The sequence below is a fragment of the Lithobates pipiens genome, unplaced genomic scaffold (genome assembly GCF_037356315.1).
Source record: "Lithobates pipiens isolate NorthernLeopardFrog02 unplaced genomic scaffold, aLitPip1_a1.2 Scaffold_10, whole genome shotgun sequence".
Lineage (NCBI taxonomy): Eukaryota > Metazoa > Chordata > Amphibia > Anura > Ranidae > Lithobates > Lithobates pipiens.
Genome location: NW_027507686.1, coordinates 158,133,944 through 158,149,031, shown reverse-complemented (window position 1 = coordinate 158,149,031; position 15,088 = coordinate 158,133,944). Strand labels below are relative to the sequence as shown.

The following is a 15,088-nucleotide window of genomic DNA, read 5'->3' as shown; positions in this document are numbered from 1 at the left end:
CATATTCTGAAGGTTAAACTACATTATAGTGCATTTAGCTTTAATAAAATAAGACATACAAGTTTTTATACTCACAGATTGTTTTACAACATCTCCCCACTCTGGAGCCACTCCGTACTCTGGATTTTCTTTCAGGAACCGACACAGGTCTTTAAGGGGAGGGGCAAATGCTCCCCCAACCTAAACACAAGCCAAAATCGTTATGTACCAGAAGCCATATAGGATGAATTACAGGATAGCTCCCCCCAAACCACTGACTCTTACAACCCTGGCAGCAGAAGTGACCATTATATTGGGAAAAAACTATAACAGTAAAAAGAGCTCTCACCACTATGGGCCAGTCTTTACTGGGAATAGGGTAGAGTGGTGATTTTGCCTGCAGTAATTGGTCTATATTTTTTTGCCATGTGGTACTACTGGGTGAAATTGACTTAAAGTATAACTAAAAAAAGCATTTTTTCCCTTTGCATAAAGTAGGAGAGGGTTATAACCCATGTTTTCTGTCATCCGTGTCCCATTTGGGAGATTTCCCTTTACTTCCTGTCCCATAGTCAAAACAGGAAGTGAGAGGAAATCAATCCAAAGTGAGGAAATCCCTTGGTTCTCACAAGGGTCACCAGAATTGGAAAATGTCCCTTTTCTTCTTGTTCTGGTATTTTCTTTTACTTTTGGCGATAACAGGACAAACAGAGGGCAAACTCCTGAACGGTGACACAGAAAGCACTGAAAGCCTGATAAGACTGTAATGGTATTAACACACCTATCGAAAGCTTAAAAAAAATGAAAGAAAAATTACCTTTAGTTAGAATAAAAAAAAAATGTTCTCCTTTAAAGCTAGGAGCAAGCAATGATCTCAGCAATAATACCCGGGTACTGTGTGACATGACTTTGTTTACATATAGAGTCATGTCAGTCCCTTTCGTGAGTGACATAGCTTTGTTAAACAAGGCCATGTCAGACTCCCTCATTATGATATGGCTTGGTTTATCAACAAATCCAAGTAATCCCCATGTCAGCTTATTGTAGTAACAACCAGAACAAAGCCGACATGTCAACCACATGACTTTATCTGATAAATAGGATAAGAGTGCCAGTTTCATGGCACAAGGACAGGTGTTAAGGATTCTTGATAAGCACTTCCAACCCTCAGGGACCATTTAAAGCTCACTGCACTGTAATATTGATGGTAAGTTGTTTGCAGAGCTATAAGCCAGCGCGGGCATGTCAGACCTCTGCAGAGAGACCACTGCTTTTACAAAAAGAACAAGGGTCCTTCTCTACTACATGCTGACATGGTACAAAATTCTACTTGGGATGTGGCTTCTTTCAATAAAAACTCTAAGACACACCTTTTGTTTTGATACAAATGAAAAAGTATTTTGTGGGTTTACACTGAAATTTCAGAGGGCTTCAATAGTGGCCAACAAAAAGGTACTAGAAATAGTTACTGCACCCCCCAAAGACTCTTGATGAAACACTGCATGCATCCTTTATTAACCACTTGGGTACCGCGCTATTGCAAAATGACGGCAATAGCGCGGACCCACATTTCCGGGACTACGTCTATTGACGTCATCCCGGATACGAGCGGCCTGCACGCCCCCTGAGGGGCGCGCGCGGCGCGCTCTGTGATCGGCGAGTCCGTGAGACTCGCCTGATCACCGATCCGTGTAAGGGGTCGATCCCGACCCCTTATCACGTGATCAGCTGTCAGCCAATGACAGCTGATCATGTGATGAAACGGAGCCGGTAATCGGCTAGTATTCCTCCTCGCGCTGACAGCGCGAGGAGAAAAAAAAAAGCCGATCGCCGGCGGCCGTGTTCGGGACATCAGTCCCGATCACGGCCAGCAATTTAAACGGACACCTGCCCCCTGCCAGTGCCCACCTGCCACCCGCAGTGCCATCCTGAAATAAAGTAAGTGCCCCCCTGTCAGTGCCACCCAGCAGTGCCCATAGTGCCCACAGTGCCACCCAGCAGTGCCCACAGTGCCACCCACAGTGCCACCCAGCAGTGCCACCCACAGTGCCACCCAAAATCTGCCTCAAAGGTGCTGCACCCCAGTGCCGCCCATCAGTGCCCAGCAGTGCCGCCCATCAGTGCCCAGCAGTGCCGCCCATCAGTGCCCAGCAGTGCCACCTATCAGAGCCACCTATCAGTGCCACCTATCAGTGCCCATCAGTCCCATCTATCTGTGGTACCTATCAGTGCCCATCCGTGCCACCCATCCGTGCCACCCATCCGTGCCATCTTATCTGTGCCCATCTTTGCCCATCAGTGCCGCCTTATCTGTGCCCATCGGTGCCGCCTTATCTGTACCTATTAGTGCCGCCTTAACTATGCCTATCAGTGCCCACCAGTGCAGCCTATCAGTGCCCACCAATGCAGCCCATCAGTGCCCACCAATGCAGCCCATCAGTGCCCACCAATGCAGCCCATCAGTGCCCACCAATGCAGCCTATCAGTGCCGCCTAATCAGCGCACTTCAATGAAGGAGAAAAATGACCCGTTTGCAAAATTTTATAACAAACTATTAAAACATGATTTTTTTTTTTTTTTTTTTTGCATCTTTTTTTGTTTGTTTAGCAAAAAATAAAACTCCGAGCTGCAACTAAATACCACCAAAAGAAAGCTCTATTTGTGGGAAAAAAATGATAAAAATTTCATTTGGGTACAGTGTTGTATGCCCGCGCAATTGTCATTCAAAGTGCATCAGCGCTGAAAATTGGTCTGGGACTGAGGGGGGTTTAAGTGCCCAGTAAGCAAGTGGTTAAACAATGACTACCGTATATACTCGAGTATAGGCCGACCCAAATATAAGCCGAGGCCCCCAATTTACCACAAAAAAACTGGGAAACTTATTGACTCGTGTATAAGCCGAGGGTGAGACATGCCTGTCCATCCCTGTGTGTCCGTCCATCCCTGTGTGTGCAGCCTTGTGTGTCCAGCCTACCTGCGTCCCGAGCCTGCGTCCCGAGCCTGTGTGCTTCTGCCATGCCAGGATCGCCGCTCTTCTCGTCTGACAGACGGCGTCGGCGCCTCGGCGGCCATTCCACTGTTCAAAAGCCGCACCTCCATCTGTGATAGGCGGAACACTCAATTTCCCAGCAGTCTGTGTTCCGCCTATCACGGACATCCTCTCATCCTCGTCCGTAGTATGAGGATGAGCGGATGTCCGTGATAGGCGGACCACTGACTGCTGGGAAATTGAGTGTTCCGCCTATCACAGACAGGGAGGTGCGGCTTTTGAATAGTAGAATGGCCGCCGTCTGTCTGCTCGACACGCTGATCGGGCAGGCAGACGGCGATGACTCGAGTATAAGCTGAGGGGGGCACTTTCAGCCTCAAAAAAGAGGCTGAAAATCTCGGCTTATACTCGAGTATATACGGTATTTTACGTTAGTGCTGCACTTATATTGGTGCTGCTCTCTTTTGCTTTCATACCCACAGAGCTCCTTCTTATGCCGCGTACACACGATCGAATTGTCCGGCGGACTTGGTCTGCCAGACCACAGTACGCTAGACAATTCGATCGTGTGGGGGCTCCAGCAGACTTTTTCATCGTAAAGTCCGGCGGATTGTTTCCCGGACCAATTCCGCCGGACAATTCGATTGTGTGTACGCGGCATTACTCTGAAAAGCTGGCTGCCCATCTAAAATAGTACACTACATCCTTTTACGTGGACTTTTAACTTGGACTTTTCATCATGTACACACGATACATAATACATAGCTGTGTGCCATTTATCTGGCTACTAGCCATTGTTTCACTTATCAGCAGTTAACCTACATAACACTCATATCCCTATATTGATCACACTTACTGGTTTGCATGCAGCAGACCAAACCATACATTGGACAATGTATGAAATTGTGCTTTTACAACATCTGATCATGCACTGCTTCAAACAGGAAATCTGGCTGAACGCATCTGGCTATCCCATTTACACCCAATATTCTGATAGATGTCGAATGCCTACAGGCACTTTGTTGAGACATTCTTGACAAAGTGCTACAAAATTCTTGACAAAGTGCCACAAGATTCTTGACAAAGTGCCACAAGAAAGAGCTTTTCAAATCCCCGCTCCTACCATGTATCAACCCTCTGGCATTGCGGAGTACTCTATTTGCTATATAGATCACGCAATACTTTTTAATTATCAATCTTTCCCTCTGTATGTGTAGATGAACATTTGCCTTGCCTAGAGTAAAAGCCAGTAAGGGATCTGCCCATCTGCACCCCCACACAACCTGCAACTATTTTTTTTTTCAGTTAGGACAAATGTGTGTGTTAAAATCATCATTCTTTTTTTTTTTTTTTTTTTAGAAAAGAGAATAAACTTATCAGATGTATCGATTTTCAAAAATGCGGGGATAAATTCAAAGCCATATTTAACCCAAAACCAAAAATGTAATATACTGCAGCCAACCAAATCTTGGATGCAATTTGAGGAACGAGACAAACCATGTTGCTTGCAATGGTTAGTTTTTATTCCTTTATGTAAAAGCTTTATCTCAAGCTTAAAAAGCATATTTGTTCAGCTTCAATTTGTTTGTCAAGTACATTTAAATCTGCTAATGCATCAAGCACTACTATCTCCTCAAACTAACAATGCTGATGTTCAAAGGAGTCTCCACTGCTCCTCCAGTAGAGAGGAGACATGCCAAAACAGAAAATGTGTTACTGGCTGGATCACCAGGCAAAAAAAATAAAGGAAAACAAATGCAGCCATCACATTAAAAGGCTTGGCAAGCTGCAATATATATTTTTTGTTTTTGGGTTTAATACTACTTAAAATATTTAGGCCCCTTTCACACATGCGGATGATATGTCCGTATTTCATCCATCCGTTTGCGGATGAAATACGGGCATACATTCATCCCTATGGGATAGCGGGTGTCTGCGGATGAACATCCGCAGACACCCGATTTCCTCCGCCTCCACAACAGTCCGATTCTGCAGACGGAGGAAAATCCTATTTTTCTATCCGTCTGCAGAGCGGATCGGATGAACACGGACACACGGTCCGTGCTCATCGATCCCCATAGAGGAGAGCGGAGAGCTGACAGGGCGGTCCCTGCACAGTGTGCGGAGACCGCCCTGTCCGCAGCCGGCTCAGCGGGGACAACGGAGCGATCCCCGCTGAGCGAGCGGATCATCACGGGGCGGATCATTACTGATCCGCCCCGTGTGAAAGAGGCCTAACAAGGCTCCTTCAAAACCTCCTTGGGCTTGCTTAGTTTTTATGTCTACAAAGTGCAATTACCACAGAAGACAATTATCTGCTTTATTTGTAAATATCAGGTCACATATGGATGAGCAGAAATTAGGTTCACTTGCCTTCCTGGCATTCCTCTTGTTGATGAGCTGAACACGTTCATCTCCGGTAAGGCTGTTCACATCCAGTTTATTAGGATTTCGACATCTGTGTCTCTTCTGTTTGGGTCTACCGTCATGAAGCTGCATCCTCTGAACAAAAAAATATATTATTTGATTAACATTTACTCACATCAGCATGCTTGTCTTCAGGAGAAGTGAACAATAGCTGGCATTTCTGGTATAAGGTAGCATGCAATCTATTGCCTTTCCTCTCAGCATGGAGGGCTTGGGCCTTAGTTGCCAATCATCAGGCTGGAACACATACACGTATGGGAGTGGAAAAGGTCATTAACCCTGTATAAGCTCAGGCTGACATGGAGCTTAAATAGATACAGGGCTTCTGTGGCCTAATCAGGACAACCTCTCCCTTCACTCTGAATGGGCAAAGTGGCATATTCTCTTTAAACATCAGTTTCCAAAGTGAAGTCAAAGGGCAATTTGTTTCTGTAATAGTACGATATAAATACTAAAAGGTATTGCACCAAAATAACTTACAGGGATAGAAGCCCCCCGGTCTTCTACATAACCAGGGTGTGCTTTAAGCCAGCTCTCTAGATCCCTTCTTTTTGGTGCATCGTCTCCTGCTAGCCTTGTGCCATCCTTTAAGTTAATGACCGGGACAGGGCTGTCTGCGTCCAGTGCTCCCGGAAGCACCTGAGGGCCAGGTAAATGCTGAGATAAGGAAGGATCCACAGCTGGGTTCACCTGCAACACAGAAAATCAATTGGTTTTGTGAATGTTGAGCATTACGTTGGACTAGAATGTAGCTCTGTATGAACAGATAAACTGAGGAAAAAAACTACAGAACAGAGCAGCTCCAATGTACATACCCCAATGAAAAAAATAAAGTGTGTTAAGAAAATGAATGTAATTCAAGCTAAAATAGTAATACAGACATGTAAAAATGTAAACAATAGGTACCTGCAATATCTAACATTAGTGTTGAGCAAACAGTATGGTAAAATGTGGCCCTTAGAAAAGAGGCACGCATTATCTCTAATTTTGCTTAGGTTGAGAGCTTGAAAAACTGCTGCACAAATACCATGTGTAGCAAAATACAAATTTTATTTAATGAAATAAAATCATATCATGAAAGGGTTAAACAACATAATACATAAACTACAAAGAGTTTATTATCCATACATAATGTAGTTAACCATAATATTTATTTCCCTACGCATTTAGGAGCAGGAAAAAAAATTGCTTGGGATAAGAATGACTTTAAGGATGGCAGGGCCTACAAATGGAGTCCTGCATTCAACAAATATAACTGAAATAGGAGTCAATCCAACTCAACTCATAATCCAGTCACTACACACCAAATGAATAGCAACATTCCCTCTTCTATTCCTCCTTATAACCCTTCATCCCAACCAAGCCACAAACCTAAAATAGGGTTAAGCACAAAATGTCAGTTCCATGGTGACTTGACTGAGAAACAAGCTAAAAAACTCACTTTAGACAACACAAAAAAATCTTCCTCACTTGCTATGTCCTCACACCCTACACCAACACCTTCTATTGACACTCTCCCTCACTAGTTCAGGAGAACCCTTCTACACCACATTTAGGTTTCAAAGAACAAAACACTGTTACGATTGCTGCATTTGATGTCATTTCAAATGATCCGTCTTTTTTAGAAATAATTTTTTCAGGCACTCAACCTCCAGTGGACAACCGCAACACATACACGCAAGTAGCACTTTAGCATCACCAGATCAATCTGTGATTGACTTCAATATAGTCAACCTTTCTTCACACACACTTTCGGATGATGAAATCTCTGTTCTTAAAAAAAGGCCTCAACTTTTGTCCTAACCAGGACATTGATACTTTTGAAATATATAAGATCTTCAGCTTTTTATCCGCAAATTACTCTTAAAAAGCTATTCTCTAAGCAAAAAACGTCCGCAGAACAAACCCGAGAGGAACAAGCTATTGGGGAACTAGTTTTCCTTCTAGAAGAAAATGACCCAACTGATCTCATTGACTGTATCAATCTTTCAGCAATGTTGGAAGAGATTGAGAATTTTAGTGATATCCAATTTCCAATAAAATCCACACTCAAGAAAAAAAATCTGACTTTTGCCCTGCACCCTAATGCAGCAGCATTCCTTAAACTTATGTGTAAAGAGTTGGAAGCTTTGAAAATAAATACTAAACCTTTATCCAATCTTCATGCAAGAGATTATTCAGCTTTGAGGCAACTCTCCAACAATAACCAAATAACAATAAAGCTTGCGGACAAGGGTGGCAACATTGTCATTTTTGACAATGCCACTTATGTCAACATGTGCAATAAAATTCTTAAAAACAGTGATTGGTATCGACGTGTCCCAGCCGACACTGTCAAAAAATACAACAATGATTTCTATTCACTTGTAGACACTGAATTTTCAAATAACATCATTTTGAAACAGACTTGGGACTAGATCAGGAATAAATTTCCACGCACACCAGCATTACCAAAAATTCACAAGGATGCAAAAAATCCTCCTGGCAGGCCCATTATTTCAGGTGTTGGGGCAATAAGTGAAAATTTCACTTTTTCAAAAGAATTCATTACCTCAATGTTGGAATTTATTCTCCAACATAACGTCTTTACCTTTAATGGCTCCCACTACCTCCAGGTACAGGGAGTAGCGATGGGGACTTGTTGTGCCCCCTCCTACGCAAACCTGTACCTGGGGGAGTGGGAGGCTATGGTCCTGGATGATGAAGACTTATTGATGTACACGGACCACATTTTATGTTGGTACCGGTACATCGATGACATCTTCATCATCTGGGACGGACCCCCTGATCTATTGGAACAGTGGCTCTTGTGAATCAATAAGAACGATTTTAATCTAGGATTCACTATATCTTTCGATTGACACACTCTATTACATTCCTTGATGTTGAGGTCTACAGAGGGAAATCGGGTTCCATTCTGAGCAAACTATATAGAAAACCCACTGCAGGGAACGCTATCCTTTTTGCTTCCAACTTCCATCCCAAGCCTCTTTTAAACTCAATCCCCTATAGTCAATACTTGAGATTGAGATGCAATTGCTCTGAAGATACGACGTTTAGGGAGGAGGTGAATAAGCTCCGTGACAGATCATTGCTGCGGGGCTATTCCCATGCCTCCCTGAAGCGAGCTTTCAAGCACGCTTCTGTAAAAACAAGAGAAACTTTATTATAGTCAACAAAAATGAAAAAGGATACGAATACTACTAGAATCATTACAAAATACAGTAATCAACAAGATACTATAAGAAAAATCATTGATAAATATTGGCACCTTCTTGTGTGTGATACAGTACTAGGGAAATGTGTCCCTTCCAAACCACTTTTTACGTTTAAACGGGCCACTTCTATTGGAGACAGGATAGTCAATAGTGAATTCCGGGGGGAGATTGGAAAAAAATCATTGCAAATATAGAGGGACCTTTATTTGCGGCAAATGCCATTACTGTAAATATATGTTAACACAAAAGAATCAAACCCTACCCAATGGCCAAGTTTTCCATCCCAGACACTTTGCAAACTGTCGTACATTTGGAATAATTTATCTACTATTATTTGAATGCAATTGTTTTTATGGTGGGAAGACAAAAGTAGAATTTTGGAAGAGGGCCTATAGACATTTCCCTAGCATGTAGGGCTGAAACAACAAATCGATTAATTGACAACTAATCGATTATGAAATTAATCGATTACTATTTTTATAATCGATTAATCGGCCAGTAACATAATGGGGTTAAAAAAAACTAAAATGAGCCCTTTACAGTAGTGATTATATTATTGTACTGTAAATTAGGCCTGGTTCACATCTATGTGTTTTTTGGTGCTTTTTGCAGAAATGCACTACAGTTAATTTACATGGTTTCCTATGGGACACGTTCATATTTGTGCTTTTTTTCAGCCGCTGCATATTTAGAAAATATCAGGTACTTTTAACACAAATCTGTGCTTTTTTGGTTCAATATACTTCAATGGAGAAGCTGCAGAAAAGAATGTAATGCATTTTTGCAGCAATTTGTGTTTTTTAATCTACCCCCAAAAAAATGCAAAAAACGCAAATTGCGGTAAAATCACATGTGCAAAAATCAAAAACGCACAGCAAAAAGCACTGCAGAAACAGATCAAAAGCATAAACTGCATAGGTGTGTACCGAGCCTTCTGCTGGCCACACGGATCAATTTTCAGCTGAGAATATTCAGATGAAACATCTTTGTACATTCGCTGAATGAAAGAATTTTGTTTGAAATTTTCACTTCATTTCTGAACAAAAAACACATACACTGTCTGAAAATTCCTTTGACCAAGAAGTTTTCTATTATTTCCAAATTTTCCCGTCACTGTAGTTGAAAATGAACGTCAATTTGACCCACTTATTTTTTTTTAAGGTTATTAACCGATTAATCGATTAATCAAAATAATAATCAGCCAACTAATCGATTATGAAGATAATCTTTAGTTGCAGCCCTACTAGCATGCAATCCTGTGACCCGGATCTCCCTTTAGGTCGCTACACCACCATAGTACACAATGGTAAATTTCCTAAGATCAAATTTTTCATATTAGACCACATACACCCAGATCCTGGGGGGAGGGGTGGACTGGAATAAGGCCCTCCTCCAACTAGAATCTCGATGGATATATAAACTCAGGGCTACCCAAACCCTGGGCCTAAATGACAAGATCTGGTTTAAACCATTTCTCGATGAAGGCTTCTCATCAGGGGGCATGGAGGAATAATAAATTATCTTGCTTCATACTAAATGTCCAAACAACAATAACAATTTTTTATGCTTCTGTTCTATAGTGACCCTACTTCTGTGATGAAAGATTTTTTTTTATATAATCTTGGATTGAATACCATCACTAGCTAGTATTAAAATATATCAACAGTTTAACTCTTGGAATTGTTGCCACTCTTAGTTCTTTTCATTTATCCTGTATCTGTAATGGGATTTTGGATCTACTGTTATTTCCATTGATTGTCAACTCCTATTGGAAAAATTTAATATGTAATCTTATGAATTTTCTATGACCTCCGAGCTCTATAGTTTCCCTTATATCAAAATAGGTTTTTGTATGTGATTTTTTTTTCTTCTTTATTAATTCTTATTGATATCCGGTAATTATGTGGAAATGTATACGCATATATACTATTGCCCCCCCCCCCCTTTTTTTTATAAAATAATAAAAAAAAATGTTTTTTTCTTTTATTTCACTAAGGTGGGCTTTCTAAATTATTTATCATTCTTTTAAAATTCGCCTGGCCTTCTTTCTCCTCCTTCTCCATCAGCTGTTGCGAATTGCTCGCGATGGCTGATTGGAGGTCTATTTATACCTTCAGTGACAGGTCCGTCTGCATTTCACAGCGGAGTCTGTGGAATGCTGAATGGACGGTCAGAAAAATCTCCTCTTCATCTGTTTTACGGTATGGACTAAACATTTACATCTGCTTCTTATACTGGTATATACTTTAGTGACACTCACTACTTTAATACTTTATATGTTTCAGTGCCATTTTTTTCAAGGCACTAATCATATACTTTTTTTTATTGTTCCCTTTTTCTTTTAATATATTATAATAATTCTTAACAAGTTTCTACTTTTCCTTTTTTTTTTTTCTTCGCCCATTATTATTTTACATTATTTGTTTACCATCACCATAGATATAATTCCATACTAATTTATTTCAATTCCTAAGTATCAGTATTATCATTTTACATTATTTGCATACCATTACAATAGACATAATTTCATATTAACTCATCTTAATTTTCAAGTATCAGTACAAATTACCATCCTAATTTAAATATTTTTTTTTTCTGCATCTTTTTTTATTATTATATTAGTATTACTTTCATTATATTCTACTACTTCCCTTCTTTTTTTCTTCTTAAAGTTGGGCGCCTCAGTGCCTCTCTCGTGCGCGCCAGGCGGACCTACCTTTTGGGGCCTTAAAAAATCTGTGGCTGCATAGAACCTACTATTTAAAGCCTCTCTTGAATATCACACACTTGTGGAGATTCTTGGAGCTTGGGGAGTCACATACATGCATTTTTTTGACCTACCTTACCTGTTTTTAATTAACGGCATATCATTTACATATAACACCAATTGTTGCTATGTAAGTATATTGTTATAGATGATAACACTCTATTTTTGTAAATTTGTTGACTATCCTAATGTTCTGTTGTTTATATTTTATTAGAACTGTACTCCATACTGTATACCTGCCCCTGAAGGAGACTTCCAGAGCTCCGAAACGCGTAAGGAATAAATGTTATGGTTAAATACATTATGTATGGATAATTAACTCTTTGTACTTTATGTATTATGTTGTTTAACCCTTTCATGATATGATTTTATTTCATTAAATACATTTTATATTTTGCTATATTTTTTTGTGAACGAGTCTCTAAAGTCCACCACTAGGGCAACCCTCTTTTTTTAGTCTCCTTCACTATTGGATGTGGCACAACAAGACTTGCCAGACCTTGCCGCTCTACTCAATTTTTCTGTGACATAAGAAAATTGCCAGACCCCCATATAATTTCTCTAGGCTAGGGCTTCTGCCTTAAAATATATCACGGTTATCATGTTATCATGGGGGATTTTAATTATCCAGACATGCTGGTCAGTTCCTAAATGTCTTGCGGTACAATTTCATGGGTCAGATGGTAGACGTACAACTACAAACAAAGCGTTACTAGACCTACTGATTACCAACAATACAGACCTGATCATGGATGTGGAAATGAGAGGCAATTTAGGAAACAGCGATCACAGGTCAATTAGCTGCAGTATAAATCACACAAATAAGAAATATAAGGCGAATACAAAGACACTGAATTTCAAAAGAGCCAACTTCCCTAAACTACGAACCTTGCTAGAAGATATAAATTGGGATAAAATCTTTGGAACAAAGAATATGAAGGAGAGATGTGTTTGCTTTAAGAGCATATTAAATAAGGGCATTAGCCAGTGCGTCCCATTGGGAAATAAATGTAAAAGAGCGAACAGAAGTCCTGGATGGCTCAACGCCAATGCAAAAATGCATAAAAAGGAAAGGAGAAGACCTTAAAAAAAGTACAAAGCTTAGGGATCGTCATCAGCATTCAGAGTTTACAAAGAATGCAACAAGAAATGCAAGGGTGCAATTAGAGCGGCTAAGATAGAACAGGAAAGACACGTAGTCGAGGAGAGCAATTCTTTAAGTATATAAACATTAAAAAAGGGTCCTCCCATATTGACCATATTGGCCCCATAAAGAATGAGGAAGGGATTCTGGTTACAAAGGATGGTGGGATGGCGAAGGTCTTGAATTTATTCTTCTCCTCAGTCTTCACGAGGGAATCAGGGGGCTTCACAGTAACCAAAACTGCAGTGTTTATCCTCATGACACATCACAGAAAGCACCCTCATGGCTAAAAGAGGACAGAATTAGAAGACTTGAAAAACTTAACATTAATAAGTTACATGGACCAGATGGCTTGCACCCGGGGGATCCGTCAGTTACTCAGTCAAGTAATTTCCAGACCATTATTCCTAATGTTTACTGACAGTCTACTGACTGGAATGGTACTAGCTGATTGGAGAAAAGCCAATGTAGCACCAATATTTTAAAAAGGGCAAAAATACATCCCTGGGAATTACAGACCAGTCAGCGTAACATCAATAGTATGCAAGCTCTTGGAAGGGATGATAAGGGAATATATACAAGATTTTATTAATGAAAACTGTATCATTAGCAGTAATTAGCATGGATTCATGAAGAATCGTTCTTGCCAAACCAATCTATTAACCTTCTATGAGGAGATGAGCTGCCATCTAGATAAAGGAAGACCTGTAGACGTGGATTTTGCGAAAGCATTTGACAGTTCCCGATAAACGTTTACTGTAAACAGTAAGGTCAGTTGGCATGGACCATAGGGTGAGTACATGGATTGAAAACTGGCTACAAGGGCGAGTTTAGAGGGTAGTGATAAATGGAGAGTACTCGGAATGGTCAGGGGTGGAAAGTGGGGTCCCCCAGGGTTCTGTCCTGGGACCAATTCTATTTAATTTATTCATAAATGACATGGAGGATGGGGCAAACAGCTCAATCTGTGTATTTGCAGATGATACTAAGCTAAGCAGGGCAATAACTTCTCTGCAGGGTGTGGAAACCTTGCAAGTAGATCTGAACAAATTAATGGGGTGGGCAACTACATTGCAAATGAGGTTTAATGTGGAAAAAATGTAAAATAATGAATTTGGCTGGCAAAAATATGAATGCAATATATTCACTGGGGGAGAACCTCTGGGGGAATCAAGGATGGAAAAGGACCTGGGGGGCCTAGTAGATGATAGGCTCAGCAATGGATGCAATGCCAATCTGCTTCTAACAAAGCAAACAGAATATTGGCATTCATTAAAAAGTGGATTAACTCAAGAGATAAATTAGTAATTCTCCCACTCTACAAGACTCTGGTTCAGCCGCGCCTGGAGTATGCTGTCCAGCTCTGGGCACCAGTCCTCAGGGAGGATGTGTTGGAAATGGAGTGAGTACAGACAAGGGCAACAAAACTAATAAAGGGACTGGAGGATATTAGTTATGAAGAAAGGTTACGAGCACTGAACTTATTCTCTCTGGAGAAGAGACGCTTGAGAGGGGATATGATTTCAATGTACAAATACTGTACTGGTGACCCCACAATAGGGGTAAAACTTTTCCGCGGAACAGAATTTAATAAGACATGTGGCCACTCATTCAAATTAGAAGAAAAGAGGTTTAACCTTAAACTGCATAGAAGGATCTTTACTGTAAGAGCAGCAAGGATGTGGAATTACCTTCCACAGGCGGTGGTCTCAGCGGGGGGCATCGATAGTTTCAAGAAACGATTAGAAAAGCACCTGAATGACCACAACATACAGGGATATATAAAGTAATACTGACATAAAATCACACACATAGGTTGGACTTGTGTCTTTTTTCAACCTCACCTACTATGTAACTGTTGTTTGCAAGAAGCGTCAGAAAGAGGCCTGGTCTTCAAGTAGTTGATGAAAATTGACCCCTGATCGGCTTCTATGGGTTCTACATTGTTAAGGTTCATGTCAATACCAATTCAAAGGGATGGAGGAGAAGCAACAGCCATTTACTAAGCCCAAGCATCACAGAACTATTGTCCAGTGGTATTTGATGGGGGAGTCACATACATGTTGTGGCACACAATGGCAGGATGAGGCAAACAAGTTATGCCACAGTAGTACACAAATTAAATCCATATTTAAGAAAATTAAATATTTCACTATTTTCAGTAGGCATTCAAAACAAATTCATGAATAATTTGACTCACATGATTAAGCATCTTATTTCGGTTCATAAACAGGATATCAACTCCCTCTACGTTCTTCCTCCTTCCTCTTCTTTTTTTGACGGTTGGCTGGGCATCTGATGTCATACCATTCAAACCAGAAGTTGGCAGTGTATTAGAAGTACCTTAAAATCAAAAATTAGAACTTTATGAATGACCACACCACGTCATGTACCATGTATGGGGTTATTAAAGCTGTTGTATTGTCCGCTTGCCGCTTTTTACCTACAGGTAAGCCTATAATGAGGCTTACCTGTAGGAAGTGTTACTTAAATAGCAGAAGAGAAAAATTAGGCTGTGTTCATCCAGTTCTGTGCTAAAGCTACATAAATCTCAAAACTGGATG

General features: G+C 40.7%; 1 protein-coding gene across 1 annotated transcript in view; it reads right to left on the bottom strand.

Annotated features, from left to right (window-relative positions):
* Nucleotides 1-15,088, bottom strand: part of CHD9 (chromodomain helicase DNA binding protein 9) — a 318,355-nt gene that overhangs the window by 14,517 nt on the left and 288,750 nt on the right. Inside the window, 4 exon segments of the mRNA XM_077458469.1 lie at nucleotides 76-180; nucleotides 5,342-5,470; nucleotides 5,876-6,085; nucleotides 14,725-14,867. Of these exon segments, the coding sequence (XP_077314595.1) occupies nucleotides 76-180; nucleotides 5,342-5,470; nucleotides 5,876-6,085; nucleotides 14,725-14,867 (587 nt within the window).